This window comes from Pleuronectes platessa, chromosome 2, assembly GCF_947347685.1.
Source record: "Pleuronectes platessa chromosome 2, fPlePla1.1, whole genome shotgun sequence".
NCBI lineage: Eukaryota > Metazoa > Chordata > Actinopteri > Pleuronectiformes > Pleuronectidae > Pleuronectes > Pleuronectes platessa.
In genome coordinates this window covers 7,868,183-7,883,724 of record NC_070627.1, presented here as the reverse complement: position 1 = coordinate 7,883,724, position 15,542 = coordinate 7,868,183, and the positions used below count along the sequence as shown (strand labels likewise).

The window sequence follows — 15,542 nt, the reverse complement described above, 5'->3', positions numbered from 1 at the left end:
AACAGGAGCTCCTTAAAGACTACGATCACTCACCTTCATGACCTTATATACAACGCTTTATTTGTGCATGTTCCACACAAGACATTCATATTACATTAGGAAAAAACTGAAAAAACATGAATGCAAAAACTACCAAACATCTGCTAAAGTGACAACACAGCTACATGAGCCACAACACGTCTGTGAAAGTGACAATTAATTAAACACAACACGAATGCAAAAGCCACAACACAACTATAGGTAGAGGTGCACGGAGCACCCATAAGCAGGAAGAACACAAACCTTTTTGCTTGCTCCGAGCACCTGCACTGTTACACCTCAAATAGACAGGCATTGCAGTCTAAGTGGCGACTGATTTATTCAGGTTTTCACGCCTCACTTTACCCATATATTAACAACTTAACCGCAGTGGCTTTTGGATTTGTCTTTTGCTTAAATGCACATTAGAGAGTTCTCGGTCACCTGTGGACTGAAGTTGCTGCCAAGTCTCGAGTCTGTAGCATTTGCCCAGTTTGCCTGGTCGGCCAGTAGCCCTGCACCACTGATAGCCAAACAAAAGAGGAAGGCAAAAGGAAATTATTACGGTTTAACAGGCATTTCATGTTGACCCTGGACCTTTATGAGTTGTGCAAGAATGGATTATTACCAACAGTTGCTCAGTTTTTCCTTGGATTCAAGTGTTTTGTAATCTGGCAAATTTATTAGCATTTTTCCAACATGTCTGATTGTCTGGCTGCTTGTGGCTTTTACCCTGTCAGACTTCTTTGTAGTGACGGCACCTTGTTCCCAGACACACATTAATACACACTGTACCCAAAATGTAGGACGGAGAGTGCGAGTCAGGCCTGCATGAGACACAGCTTTTACTGTGAACACCAAGTGATGATGACCAACCAAGCATGAACCTCCACTTAACCGGCACCCCAAGAGAGAAAGATGGTGTTTATAAAACGCTTTGTCAATGGTGCATTCAAGCCTCTGTTGCTCGCCGCACACAGGTTTCCCTCCTCGCAGCCAAACTGGGACACTGCAGGGTCGAAACCCCCATCAAATCTGAGTTAGGCTCTTCAGGAATTCAGGAGAGGCTCTAAAGACTCTCAACATGATTTGCATCAGTTTCCCAGAGGCACCTTGACCTTTTTTGTTTTCCCCATAACGTTTCACATCTTACTGTGAAACGCATCAGAAAGTTGACAGTCAGGAGTGTGCTGAGAATCCCCATGGATGTGAATCTTTTCTTATTTTTTTTTACTTTTAATCCTAAACATTTAAAATTCAACTGGTTGAAGAGTACTACTACTTTCTACAGGATAATGCAGTGTAATTTTTTTAAAGGAAGAAATGAAATTAGGAGCCAAGGGGGATTATGGTGCGTGTGTGTGTGTGTGTGGATGTCTGTGTGTACATGTTTTTGTTACCTCTTTCCAGATTAAGTACTGACTTTATAAGGACCAGTTGACCTCATGGGACCAAAGCTCGGTCCTAACCATAATTTCTGAGGTCCTGGTTAAGGTTGTTAAAATATGAATCATTGTTAGGGATAAAACTTTTGGTTAATCTGTCCACAATGAATGGATGTCAATGCAAAATTCTGTGCAAACATTAGGGATTATGGTTTGTTTGTGTGTGTGTGTGTGTGTGTGTGTGTGTGTGTGTGTGTGTGTGTGTGTGTGTGTGTGTGTGTGTGTGTGTGTTGGTGCCTCTTAAGGACCTTTTTCAGCATGAACATTGACCTTGCCAGGACCTGTTGACCTCATGGGCACCGAATGATGTGTCAAACCTTAATTTCTGCCATCCTGATTAAGTTAGAGGTGAGATGGGAATTGTGGTTAGGTTAGGGTTAGTCATGAATTGGTCAGGTGGGGACAAGGTTTTGGTTTCAGGCTGTCTGCAATGAAGTCAATGCAAAGTCCTAAAAGGGATAGTCTCTCCAACCTGTGTGTGTTATTAGGAGCCAGGAGGGAGTATGTGTGTGTGTGTGTGTGTGTGTGTGTGGAGGACGAGGAAGGGGAGGCTGAAATTGAGAATGAATTGTGTGGGCTGGGGGGGCAGACAGAAGAAACATGTAATTACAATATGGCTCTGGGATTTTCACTAAATCCACAGTCTCTGGGGCATTTCCATTCAGAGACTAACTGCTTGCAATTTAGAAGCTATAATCCCCTGGACTGAATTTGGTGCACAGTGGCGCACTAAATCATTATGAAGAACTTCGCTTCCCCGCAGGACGAGCACGGGGAGCGCTGTGCGAATGACTACTCCCCCATCACCGCCACAAGCTGCTGCTCAGAGCCCGAGAGCACCGCGCAGAGCTGCGTGCGCTCCCCTCTCAGCCACACGCACACGAGCAGCAGCCATCTGAGAGCGCACGGGCGAGTCTCGGCACAGCAACTGTGGCACGCGGCGGGACCCAATGTGGGCAGCGCGCACCTGCGTCCCTCCAAAATGTGCCAGGGTGACGCGTCTGGATCGAAACCGAGACCGGGCTCCCTCGCCGAAGCCGGGAAGCTCTTCCTGAAACACACTACCCTGCACGGCTTGAGGCACATCTTCCTCAGCGGCTCCTACCCCCGGAGGGTCGCGTGGCTGCTGGCGTTCCTCGCCGCCCTGGCTCTGCTCTTCACCTGGTCCTCGAACAGAGTGCGCTACCTGCTCTCCTCGCCCGTGTACACCAAGGCGCACATGGTGTACGCCAAGCGCCTCGTCTTCCCCGCGGTCACCATCTGCAACCAGAACCTGCTGCTGCCGCGGCGCATGAAGAAGACGGACATATTCAGCGCCGGGAGGTGGCTGGGGCTCCTGGGGAGGAACTGGCAGATGTCCCCCGCTGCGAGGGAGGCGCTCACTCCTCTGAGGGGCCACGACGCAGGGAGCGCGGCGCCGGATGAGGCGTCCTGGTCCCCGCTGTCTCGGATTTTGGACTTCGACCACTTTCTGCCTCCGCCCCGGGAGTCGCAGCCGTCCATGCGGCAGCTGCTGGACCGACTGGGACACCAGCTGGAGGAGATGCTGCTGTACTGTCGGTACCAGGGAGAGATGTGCGGGCCGCGTAATTTCAGCACCGTGAGTGTCGCCAAAGTTCCGCTGCTTTTGCTCCTGTCATGCGCCCCCCACCCCCTCCCAACAGGTTGATGCAGCTTTCAGAGACAGATGCAGCTTTTTGCACGAGGCTGAGTCGCGAGGTGAACTGGTTGTAATTGCCTGTCAGCATCTTGTGTGCGTCGTGTGGATAGATATCAAGTGGCTGTGTAATTATTTTGCTTTGAAGCCATGCAATCAGCAGGCTGTGCACACATCTCTGCACTGTTGCTTGGTTATATGCATCACCAGTTCAATTAACTCTCTCATAGCTCCTAAGCTGCGGCCATGTAAATGCAGCAATTACATTCCTGCGTAGTCTCACGCTGAGCACTGAGTGATTTGTTTTACATATTTGTATTTCAGCCGACAATGTAGCTCCACAGCTGCTCTTATATTCCTGTAGATTGACCTAAATCTAAAGAGTTGAAAACACTTGATGTGTTTGTGTAATATTTGCTTGTTCACATTTGATCGAGCTCTCTTTGAGTCTCGCTTTTCACCCGTAGAACGTCCGGGTCGAACATCAACTAATGTCAAAAGTTGACTCATTTTATTGGAGACCATTTTAGAACTCAGCAGGTTTCTGCTCCCCCCCGTATTGTCTGAACTGGTCTCTACTCTGTCGTCCATACACAATCCTGTGCTCACAAGAGACCAATCTGGCCCTAATGAAGTTTTTTGATTAATTTAGCAACGCTTTAAAATGCTCCCTGACACTGTGATGAAGAGCAGTCAGGGCCGGGCTCGCTGGTAAACAGCCCCATTGATTGCACTTCACTGTTGACTGGAGAAAAATATGAAAACCATTATTCCCCTCTCCCACCTCTTTAGCCAAATCCGTTTTCAGTTAAGTATAATTTTTTTAGTCTTGTCTGAAATTGTTAGATTTGTTCTGGATGTAGTTTTTTAGTTCCAGCAGCAGACGTGACCGAGTGTTATTTCCCATTTGTATCTGAAACCTTTCGCCTGGGTGGTTGCTCTCGGCCTCTGTGGCATCAAAACATATCCTCAAATAATGCATCAAAGAATCCGCCTCTCTTGTACTCACAGATTTAAACGCAACACGCCTGGAACCACAAGGCAAGTTATCACAGACAAACACATTTCTTCTCAGCAGCATCTTTAGGAACGCTTAGTGTTGTTGTTGTAGAGCATTTTAAAGGGTGACCAAGCAGAAGCAACCTGTTTCGGAGATAAACATTGAGCCCAGCTCTGAGTTTGGGGGATATGTTAGTGCATAGATAATCGATGCTTGGGCCTCTGGGTGTGCAAGATGAGCTGTCGGCATGAGTCAGGCCAATAGAATCAGTCACACTTGAGAAGTAAGCTGTGGAATAGGAAGGCGAGCCTGTCCACGTACAATGGGCTCCGGGATCTATTGACTTTTGTGCTGGACCCCCCCCCCCCCCCTGTTGCTCATGGAACTCGTAAATTTGGTTCCCCCCCCCTCGGCCTCATCAATCCATCCGTCCCTCCATGCAGCTGCTCAATCCTTCTCTATCTGTGCTTGAACAACACACATGCTTCATTCTGTCCTCACTCGCAGATTTTTAACATTGATTTCAGTAACGAAATCGACCCGAGAATACAGCCAGCCTCTGTCCCTCCCATGTGCCCGATTGACTGACAGTTTGAATCTTACCGGGGAATCTAAGTGGAGGTCCATTTTTCTCTTTTTATTTCCTGTCTGAAATATCAATGTAATGGGTGATTTTTTTTTATTGTAAATATAATGTAGAACACTTTGAGAGTAAATGCCTCATGATATAAGTAATACTTAAAATGTAAGTGGACTGCATTTCCATAACTCTTAAGTTTTAAAGCACATTTCAACCTCTGTACAGTGAGTGACATTCATACAGTGATTATATATATATGCAGCACTTCTCTATCACTCAATCATGTGTCTTGCCCAAGGACACGTCAACATGTAGACTGGAGGAGCCTTGGATTGTAACACCAGCCTTTCCCACTAAGTTTGGATCCACTCTACCTCCTGATCCACATCCGCCCCAACAGTTCTTGTTCTTTGCTCTTTATCTGCTCTCACCAGACTCTCAGTTCCGACACAGCTTCCTCTAGACTTTGCAGAGTAGAAGTTTGCACGTTCTACTCCGTCTGGCAAAACTCCACCACCTCTCTATCTGCCAACCGCAGCTTCATTAGTCGCCAGGGCGGAGCAGACATACACATTTTATTCAACAGGTGTGAGTCCTGTGCCCCCTCTTGACTGAAGAAGCTGTGCTCTCATCTCTCTCGCTCTCTCTCTCTACATGCACATTTAGCCCAGACCTGCTCTCTGATACCTTTAGTCAGAGGAATTTCTGATACGTTATTAGAGGTTTGAAGAAATAACCCCATGGAATATATTCAATTTCACATGTAATTCATAAACCCAGCCTCCTCCATGTTAGTGGATGGGACATGGACTAAGCTATAAACAATTATAGAGAACACATCAAATAAATAAGATGGTTTCTGTGATTACAGGTAGTTAACACTGAAGGGTTAATTGTTCTAGTAGCTTTAGTTTTATTAGTTATTGGATGCTATAACAACAAGGTTGTGATTGACAGCACAGACTGACTTTTAATTGGTTAAGCGTGTGTATGGACGGGACCTCACCACGGTGGCTCCATCCCCTGAAAGCATACGGCACAAACTTTGGTTCCAAATGTGGAACTAATACGCCCCAACAATATGGTACTTGTTCATATCTGGGATGCTTTAGAGACATTTCTGTATAGTGGGAGGAAGTGGAGACGAGCTGTTCATCTTTACATACATTAAATGTTCCCCTCCCATAGATGTAGCGCAGCGTGTAGGGGTGCAGAGTTTTTATGTGTTCTTTATTTTTTTAACACTAGTTAATGGCCTATACCAGAGTGACAATATCAACACATCTGAGCTGATTCACTGCCACGCCGGACCCTGACAATCTTTCATAGGTGGTGTTTTTGTAACTGTCATAACACAGAACCAATCTCAAAATCAATGGAGAGGAGATAAAGTGGTTCACCGAGGGAACTTTGGGGAACAGCTTGTGCATCCTCGTCACATTGTCATGTGAGGATAGCCAAGGGCCATCTCAACAGCCACGGCCTGTCTGTCTGTGAATTATTTATCGAAAGAAAGAGACAGTGACATTTCCACACCCTGGTAGAACGACACAGGGTGATGTCTCTCTCAGCGTTTTTTTCCTCACACAGGTCGGGGCGATTTAAATATTTATCTTCTGTGTTTACAACTTACAGAGATATCATGCCTCTCGGTTTTAGATGCAAGGTGAAGGGCTCAGTGTTCAGCGGAGCAAGAACCAACCTCAATATGGGATTTACTCGATCGGGAAAAGCTGCTTAAGAGACGCAAATATTTGTTCACCCGTAATGCTTAATGTACTCAAACTAAAAGGTTAACAGCAACAGATTACTAATGTTCACCAACACAGTGAAGAGCCATTATAAACTGCACTTATGCTGCCGAGAATTAATTAGTTTTCTTGAAAATTTATCCAAGAAACGGTTTTGTGCTTGGGGATAATGGGCTTTCTCCTTCAGGTAAAAGGTTTTCTCTTTTAACAAAATAATACACAGCTGCAGAACCACTGTCAGCAACAGAGGATAAGAGAGACCGCTTGATAGAAAGACAAGAAGAGTAAACGTTAACCTCAGAGCTACAGAACACAGGGAAGATCCTGACTCCCCAAGGTCACCACCGGCCCCCACCGCTGCTCCCCACTCGATGCAGCCAGCACCATCTCCAGGTTACCACAGCAACTCTGACTATACAAGCCTCCTGTAGTCCATCACCACATTGTCAACACATACACGCAGATGGCAAGCAGGGGTGGCCGTACACACCTCCATGCAAAAACTGTACACACAGATACACACATACACACTCACCCATATTCATGCATCCTTTTTCACATTGTTGTATGTGTATGCACACTTTGGAACATGCACAGAGATAAACACACACTCATAAATGATTTCATCACGGTTTTCTTGATCAGCCAAATGCTTTTCTCTTCTCAGTGTGATCTACGCTGCGTCTTTCTCTAAATGTTCTAACTTGTATCTTGGAGGTTCTGTCTTTGTGAGCTGTAAACGGGTCAAACCTTTTGAAATATGTCGTCCTTACAAGTTAATTAGTTGTAGATTTTTAAATAAAACATGGCTTGTTTGGCTGTTGCGGGATTTAATGGGGGGGGGGGGGGAAACTGTCTGAGACTTAAAAAGCAGGAGACATTTCCTTCCTGCAGGCTTTTCCCGAAGTTGCGGATACAAGTGCCGCTCTGATTTCATAAGATCTCCCTGCGTTTATACTCCAAAGAGCAATGATAAAAAAGTGATCAGATTTGGGCCAGAGACGACTCTGCCACTAAGATGGATTCCAGGGCCATTTTATTGGCGTTTGGAGTCTGCTCTGGAGTCCCTGCACATAGGCGGGCGTTGCAGCCGCTGCTTTTGACTCAGTTTTTTTACTTACGCACTTGAAAGGTCACATCTCATATTGTGTCGACTATCAGACCACCTTTTATTACATTTCGCCACTTTGCGTCTTAAAAGCTCCTATATATCCTGCGCCATGGGAGGCAATCTATCGTGGCTCACGCTTCATTCTCCCCCCACACACTCCACTGTCCGGGTTTCACGTAATCCTAACTTTTTTTATTGTGAGACATGGCTGCAATTTTTTCTCTCCGCTCCGTGCGTCTGCCGTCTCTGACATCTGAGTAATTTGTCACGGGCGGCTAACGTCTGATTCATAAGTCGGCCTGTTTGATAAACGCCTCCCTGTGTGTTCCCAAGATCCTCACAAAGCACATTCACATGAGAGGAAGCTGCCACCTTTTTCGGCCGCCTCAGCAGAAATACAAGCCATTTGTGTCGTGATGCGGTTATTTTTTACTGCCATGTTACAGCGGAGCCTTGTCTCCTATGTATGTTGTGATCACAGACAAAGAATGGAAGTAAGAGACTTATTCTTTCTACACAAACCTCCCTTTTGTTTCTTTTTGTCATTTTGTCTTATTTATGTCAGAACGTTGAAGGTTAATGGTGAGTTGATTGGGAGCTAGGTTGTTGTGATAGAGGGGCTCGCGATTGTCCAGCTAGACAAGCGGGAGTAGGGGAATGTTTTATTTTGGATCCCGCCCATGTTTTTTCATCCCCTAATGTCTGATGATTTGATTACACATCCATTAGTTCACTGGCAATCATGTCTTTGCCAATAGGTCACAGATCCCTGCTGCGCTCCTCAGCATCCCTCCATCACATCCCGTTATACAATGTGTGCCGTCCTGTTTGCATCGGTGGCCGTGTGTCGCCGAGATAAAAGTGGAACTGGAGCATGTTGAGCTAATTCAATCGGATGCTTTGAATACATCTGGAAAAGACAAAGCCAGATGATGATTGATTAAAGCTGAAGCAGTTAAGTGGATTTCAAGCACCAATGCCAAAGATTCACTGCTTCCTGATTTGTAACAGTGATTATTTGCTGTTTTATTAAGTTTTCTACTTTATAAAACGGAATATTGTTTGTATTGTGGACTGTCAGGTGAATAAAACATGATTTTTCTAAACACTCTGTAAACTGTTCTTAAATTTGTGTGAACCAAACCATCGATTGTGAAAATAATCAGCAAATTACTGAAAAGCAATAATAATCGTAAGCTGCAGGTTAAGATGATGATATGGGCTGCAAAACAAAGAAATTTTTTATCTTCAATTAACCTTTATAGTTTTAATGATTAATCCACAAAAACTACAAGTGTTTGAAACGGGCGTTCAAAAAAGCTGATGTTTAAGCAGCAGGAACCAAAGAGTGTTTGTAATATTTATTTATTTGATCATTAAAGATGCTTAATTATCTGTCATGTGCATAATTGATTCATTTAATAATAGTTTCAGCTTGGATAATGAGCCATAGTTATGAAACACGAGTCATTACCTCTCTTTAAAACATCAACAGTCTGTGTTTGAAATAGAAAAGAAAGTTTTGGGGGGGATCTGTTTTGATGCCAGCTGTCGTTGTTGTTGTGTGTGAGATTGCTCAGGCAGAGGATATAAAAGTCGTGTCAAGCTCACTCAAGCACACGGTGTGTCATGCAGCAAAGAGAATGGGGAGAGCTCCCTTCTGTATATCAACAGCATCTTAACAGTGTAAGTCCTCTGAGGTTTGTGGCTGTGGGTGGGGGCTACTTCGTGTGCTCTTTATTTGCTTCTGAAACAATCTCCCACTCAGCACCCCCTTTATCTGCACTCCTCAAGGATTCAATATGTATAGCTGGAAAATGAGATTTCACTCCAGGGTCAGGGAGGAGAGTTATAGGTCGAGATGCGCCCTACCTTTTACTTTTCTCTTGTGTCAACTCACTAAAGTCTTTGTTTATTCTGTGTTTTTCAGATTTTCACACGCTACGGAAAATGCTACACCTTTAACTCAGGCCAAGATGGACGACCCTTGATGGTGACTATGAAGGGAGGGATGGGCAATGGCCTGGAGCTGATGCTGGATATCCAGCAGGATGAATACTTGCCTGTTTGGGGAGAGACTGGTAAGCTCAGCTGGAGGATACCTCATATGAAACCTCCCGTGTTTTAAAGACTGTAGCTAAAACCACATGATCTGTATGTTTGCCTATAAGGAGTTGAGTTATAAAGAGAATTTTAAATCAGTTCAATACCAAACTAGCAACTTATTTTCAGTGTCGGTGCTTTGAGAAGTCTCAGGGGGAAGAAGTAATTTCCCTCTTATCCCTCATATGGAGGCCTGACTCAGCTATACTGAACTCACTGCAAGTCCCTTTCGATGTGATTGTAAAACCATAAATCCATTTCACTGCAGTGAACATATGCATACTTACGGCTAAATACGATTTGTTCAAAATGCATACTTATTATGCACCTTGATTTTTCCCATTAGTCAGACGCAGAAGCAAGTTCAGGATGAAAAATACACTCTCTTTAATGCAGAGGGCTCGGTTCACAGGAATTAGGCCAACAGAATCAAAGTGCCAAAAAAACTCTCAAAGATAATGGTCATACACGTAGGAACTCAATGTGGGACGATGTACTCTAAGTTGACGAGATGAACTGTCAAACACAGGAGGAACACACAGATACTCTGTCTCAATTCAGGGGTCGCATCCTTCAGCGGCTGCAGTTGATGACAGATTGCATCACAGCCGACACGACTAGGCTTTCTAACTTTGAAGGCTCCGACAAATGCACCGTCAACTTGTTGTGCTTAAGTGACAAAGCATTTTTCAAAGAGGTCATGGAAGTGAGACGAGCGATGCTTGAGAATCAGGCCTCAACTCAAACAAACGGCTATGTTAAAAAAACAAAGGGACATCAAAACGTTCTCATTGTGTCAAACTACAGCTCCTTTGCAGGACGACAGCATTTAAGGCGAGATAAGCTTGTGAGGCTGGTCCAGGAACTCCTCTGTCAACCAGACCGTCTTATTTTGGTTCAGCCTTTATTGTCTATGCAGCCCATGAAGGAGGCGCAGACAGAGTCCTCGAAGGAGGTGGCCCCTGAATTAGGACACCGCTAGACTTGGGGCACGGTCACACCGACGGGAATGAAGAAGCGGCAAACGTTTGCCTCCTGGTTCACTTTCAATCTGTGCAAGCGAGGAGGTGAATAAAACATTTGACTCCTTTGCAAAAGCAAATTGCAGCATGGCTTCGTGTGGACTTCAACTTTGGTGAACTTTGACCTTTCGTTATTCGCTTCTCATTCACATATTTGTGACCGTGCCCTCAATACTCAAAGGGAGACAATGAGACACAGGTGTGACGTATCAGGGAAGGTGTGGGTATCAGACGCACAGGAGACGCCGGAGGATCAGAAGTGAGGAGACCTGATGTGAGTTTTAAAATAAAACGTGAAACAAGAAGTAATTTAACCAAACATATAGATGAAACGCTTCTGTGAAACATTGTCCTTAATTATAAGAAATGATCCTGATGAATAGATGGATCGGATCATTTGACATCTTCTCACTCTGTCCATGGACAATATTGACTAAACCGTTTGAAGACCTATCGATATTGTTGAGGAGAATTTAGTTTCATTGGAATATAATTGTGTCACTTGTCCACTAGGTTTAAAGTGCACATGATTCAAACAAGCAGAGAACCATATGGCCAATATAAGATCAATGCAGTCTGGAGCCTGATCCCTTCAGGTTCAGCCCCTCATCAACACAGTGGAGTCTCCTCTGTGCTGCTCCAGGAGACCCTGAAAGTCAGATTTTAATGCTGCCGCGCCCGCTGCTGTGTTTTTGTATCAATATTTAATTCGCTCTGAGAAATAGATGTAAAGAGTTCAGTGTGGTCGCGAGAAACACTGCACACGAAGCACAAAGCAGAAGGCTGTGATCTGAATGCAATATTCAAATATGAAGCTGCATCTACTACATCTAGTCTAAATGATTTAGTAACTTTATATGTTGGTGGTGTAAGATTATTTAATGTTGAAAGGCTTTTATAAGAGCAGATATGGTGGGTAACATCTAGATAATACAGTGATTTTGTCGGGTAGTTTTCATTTTTACCTTCACCACCAAGGTTTGGTTTTCAATTGTGTCTTTTTCTGTATTTTTCAGCAAGATTATGTAAAAAGTCTTGAACCAATTTGAACCAAACTTGGTGGAGTAATGGTGCATGAGCCAGAGAAGATCCCATTAAGTGTTGATCTGGTTAAAGGGCAGACCCACAGTTTGTCCACATTACAATTTTTGCACATGAAAGACAAGTCGGCCTTAACGGAGGTAAACAATAAAGTACTTTCTAAACTGTTCTATTCTAACCTTGTGAGATAGGACATTGCATCTCAGTAAATCATAAATGGGTTTGGATTAAAAAAAAAAAAATCCGACATCAACATGATGAGATCTATGAGTTTGGTGCAGATGATCCGATTACTGCCTTTCTCTGTAGGACTGTTTGGCCTTGACAGAGGAACGCTCTCCACAGAGTGCCCTTTCCCTTCAGCTAAATTGTTGTTGTTGTTGTTGATCTCTGGAAAAAATATCAAACCACAGATTCCTTGAGTATCATATTCAGTTTTTCTAACGACTGAACACTTTTGCCATTAATGCAGAAATGAGACAGATTGGCCCTGATTAATCCCATTACTACAGCATTTAGCACCTGTTTTTTAATCTGGTTGAATGCCCCGCAGTGCATCGTGTGCCAGACACACATCTGGGGCCTCATTTATCAAAGCACACATAAAAAAAAGTTCTAAGTGCATCTGTCTGTTCCTTTAAGAAAAAAGTGATTAGGTATTTATCAAACACGTACATGCACATCTTCACGCATTTAACATTGATGAGTTTTACATGTTCTACATCCATCCCCTTGTGCACATGCATTTACATAATCACATTCAGAATGCCAATCAACCTGTTAGCCTTAATGGAGAGTTATTTGTTATGGACTAAAGCAACACATGAGAAAGAGCTGCTCCTCCAAAAGATGTATGGACCTGAGTTTCACCTTGTGTGTGTTTCCTCATTGTTACTGGTATTGTTTTTGTTGCTTTGTGTTTTAAAATATGTCTGCTATTTATAGCATTACTTTGTTACCATACAGTTAATTATTCTGAGCAAATGCAGTCATGCCGCATGAGATGTTGCAAGTGTTGCAAAATGTGAAATTTTGCCTTCAGAAAAGCTCATGTTGCTGTTAACGTATCGATGGTACAATGTCCAACATCTACGTTTACGTTTTACACCTGAGAACCTGAGATCACCAGAACCATAGATAAAAAAGATGCCAAGTCAAACTGGCTTGTCCAAAGTTATGCATGTAAGACAATCCAGACACAAAAGAGGCATATAAGGCAGAGTTTTATTCTGAAACATTGTATATTTTGTTTTCTAAATAACAATTAAAATCTTCTCAGGAACAACAGCTACCGTTTATCTATTGATACACGGGTCTGTGTTTGTGTGTAAACAGTTTTCACACAGTTATACCTGTGTGTTGCTGGATGTTTGTCAGCACATCTGGTCATAAGTGGTTCTAAATGTATTTTAAGCATAAGAAATTGATAAATTCATCCTGTGCATACAAATGAGTGGAAACAAGGTTTAAAGCTGGAGTACATTCACATGTAAATTACATTCAAGCCTTTGCCAACAAGTTCACACAGTGTAGCACCAGTGCCGAGTAAATCTCTGTATTTTAAATCTGGTGGCTTTGGAGACATTCCAGCGCTGAAGGATCAGTAATGATTTGTTTGCAGGAGATGAAGTAGGGGTATGGTAGAGCCTATATGTTGGAAAAAGTTTGGATGCATTCAGGAAAAGTTTTTTTTAATCTGATGTTACACATAAAAAAGAACCTTATTATATTTGGAAGATGAAATATCGTGTAAAGAAGAAACAGATCCAACAGCGAAGATAATAGTCATAAGCACGTGTTGAAAGTGTTTGGGTAAATACTGTCCCCATCAGGTCTAAACTAATGGTTACCAGTTAAAAACTAAATCCTGAATATTGCATCAATCCATTTTTTATAGCTACCTTTACTCTTCAATGTTGCAAAGGGGCAGGAGTTTATCTCAGGAAACATCAGGTGAGAGGCAGGTTACATGAGGGACAGCACACCGGAGAGTGAAAGTGTCCATCAATATAGAGGCACCCACATTCACACCTACGGGCAATTTGGAGTTTGTTTGTACCTCTCCTGACCTGCTCGTGTTTGGACTGTGGGTGGAAACGGTTCACCCAGAGGAAACTCGGGCAGAGAGAACATTCAGACTCCACACAGGAACAATACTGCCTGGCATGTTGGCTCAAGATAACCACAGAGCTCCCCCCTGTCCTGCCTCAGTAAGGATAAGAAAATCACAGGCGAGCACAGCGGGCTGCAAGGAAAGTGAGATCCAAGAATACGTGTGCGTTGGCGGCTGTGACAAGGTTATAATTTCCTTGTTAAAACCACTACTGGTTATTTTGACTACTCTGCCAAGCAAATTTCTGCATAATTGTTGCATACCTGGAATTATTTGACAATAAATCACAGACAATGAAATGACTTGGAGGCGCCTGAACGTGCTCGAACAGCGTCAAGTATGATCCAGTTTCCTTTTCATTCCGGGATCCTGGCCAAATTTCATTGTAGCACTTGTATAAGGATGACAGATGGCCATGACCAGGAGCAAAAGCCGGGGTTGCTACTTATGCACTGTATATGTGCTGCTCCGAGCCTTCAGCATTTGTCCTGGCAGCGTCAGAGAACGTCTCTGTTTCCAGTCTCACAGGAGCGACGGGTGCAATTGCTAAATTCCAGCCGCATCCCTGAGCCCTTTAATTGAAAATAGTGAGAAAGCCTGGCTCTTGGAAGACGACACCAAGTGACAACCTGGGGAGGGAAAGGCGGCAGGAAACAGACATCCTACTTCATCCCCCTGGCAGTGCTCAAAGGGACTAAATCCTTTTGAATCCTGCCCGCCATCGGCACAGCAAGCAGAGCCGTGGAACTGCAACTGTGATCGAAATATGTTTGAGCCACCATGTCATTGTGATGTTCCCCCCCGATCTCTGTATCAAAGAGGCCCATCTGCGTCATTTAAAATCTATACAGCCGAGTGCTGCAGCGAAGGGGGCTGTCAGCTGTATTGATTTCCCTTTTATCATCATCCTCATTTATTTATTAATTTATCCATTCACTCTTGTTTCCCCTTGCAGTAAATAAGACTCCTCCGGGGCACATATTTAAGGAAGTCCATCTCCTTTATGCTCCCGCTCGGTACCAGCTCACGTTAACTCCTGAAACACCTCAGCGTGGTTGTCAACTCTGCAGGTTCATTGGTTTAAGTAATGAAAAAAGCAAAGAGCCCCTGTTAGCGGTTGTTTGTAGCTCAACTGAGGCTACAGCTAAATGCGTTTCCACAAGTTCTCATGGGTCATTGATTTTGTCCGGCTTTGTTTTTTATCTTGACAACGTGTGCATACAAATCATCATCCCTGTTGTAACCGTCCTGACCTTTTCTTGTCAACAGACGAGACGTCGTTCGAAGCCGGGATCAAAGTTCAGATCCACACCCAGGAAGAGCCGCCGTTCATCGACCAGCTGGGCTTCGGAGTCGCACCCGGGTTTCAGACCTTCGTATCCTGTCAGGAGCAACGGGTACGTCTTGGGGGGGGGGGGGCGGCAGAACAGAGATAAAGAAAATACAATATTATATCTCTGCACAGGTCAGCAAGAAACTGCAGCTTAACATGAGTCGATCTCACGTTTGGCAATTCAAAGATATATTATGATTATAAATACAATAATTTCCTGTTCTGCTTTAATAATGAAAATCTTCATTTCTAAAGCATTTTGGTGCATTGATGTAACATGGTCGATTTCAGCTGGAAGGCTGTTACAGAGTTTTGGGGCCTTGGCAGCAAATGCCCAAATGTATGCTGGAGCGTGGCGTGATTTAAAT

The 15,542-nt window shown here is 44.0% G+C and overlaps 1 protein-coding gene across 2 annotated transcripts in view; it reads left to right on the top strand.

The window, feature by feature from the left end:
- The window catches only part of asic1b (acid-sensing (proton-gated) ion channel 1b), a 150,117-nt gene that overhangs the window by 120,119 nt on the left and 14,456 nt on the right, over window positions 1-15,542 (top strand). For both annotated transcript variants that reach the window (XM_053447522.1, XM_053447514.1), the window contains 2 exons: window positions 9,493-9,643; window positions 15,111-15,238. In XM_053447522.1, coding sequence (XP_053303497.1) covers window positions 9,493-9,643; window positions 15,111-15,238 — 279 coding nt within the window. The remainder of the gene's footprint in view (window positions 1-9,492; window positions 9,644-15,110; window positions 15,239-15,542) is intronic.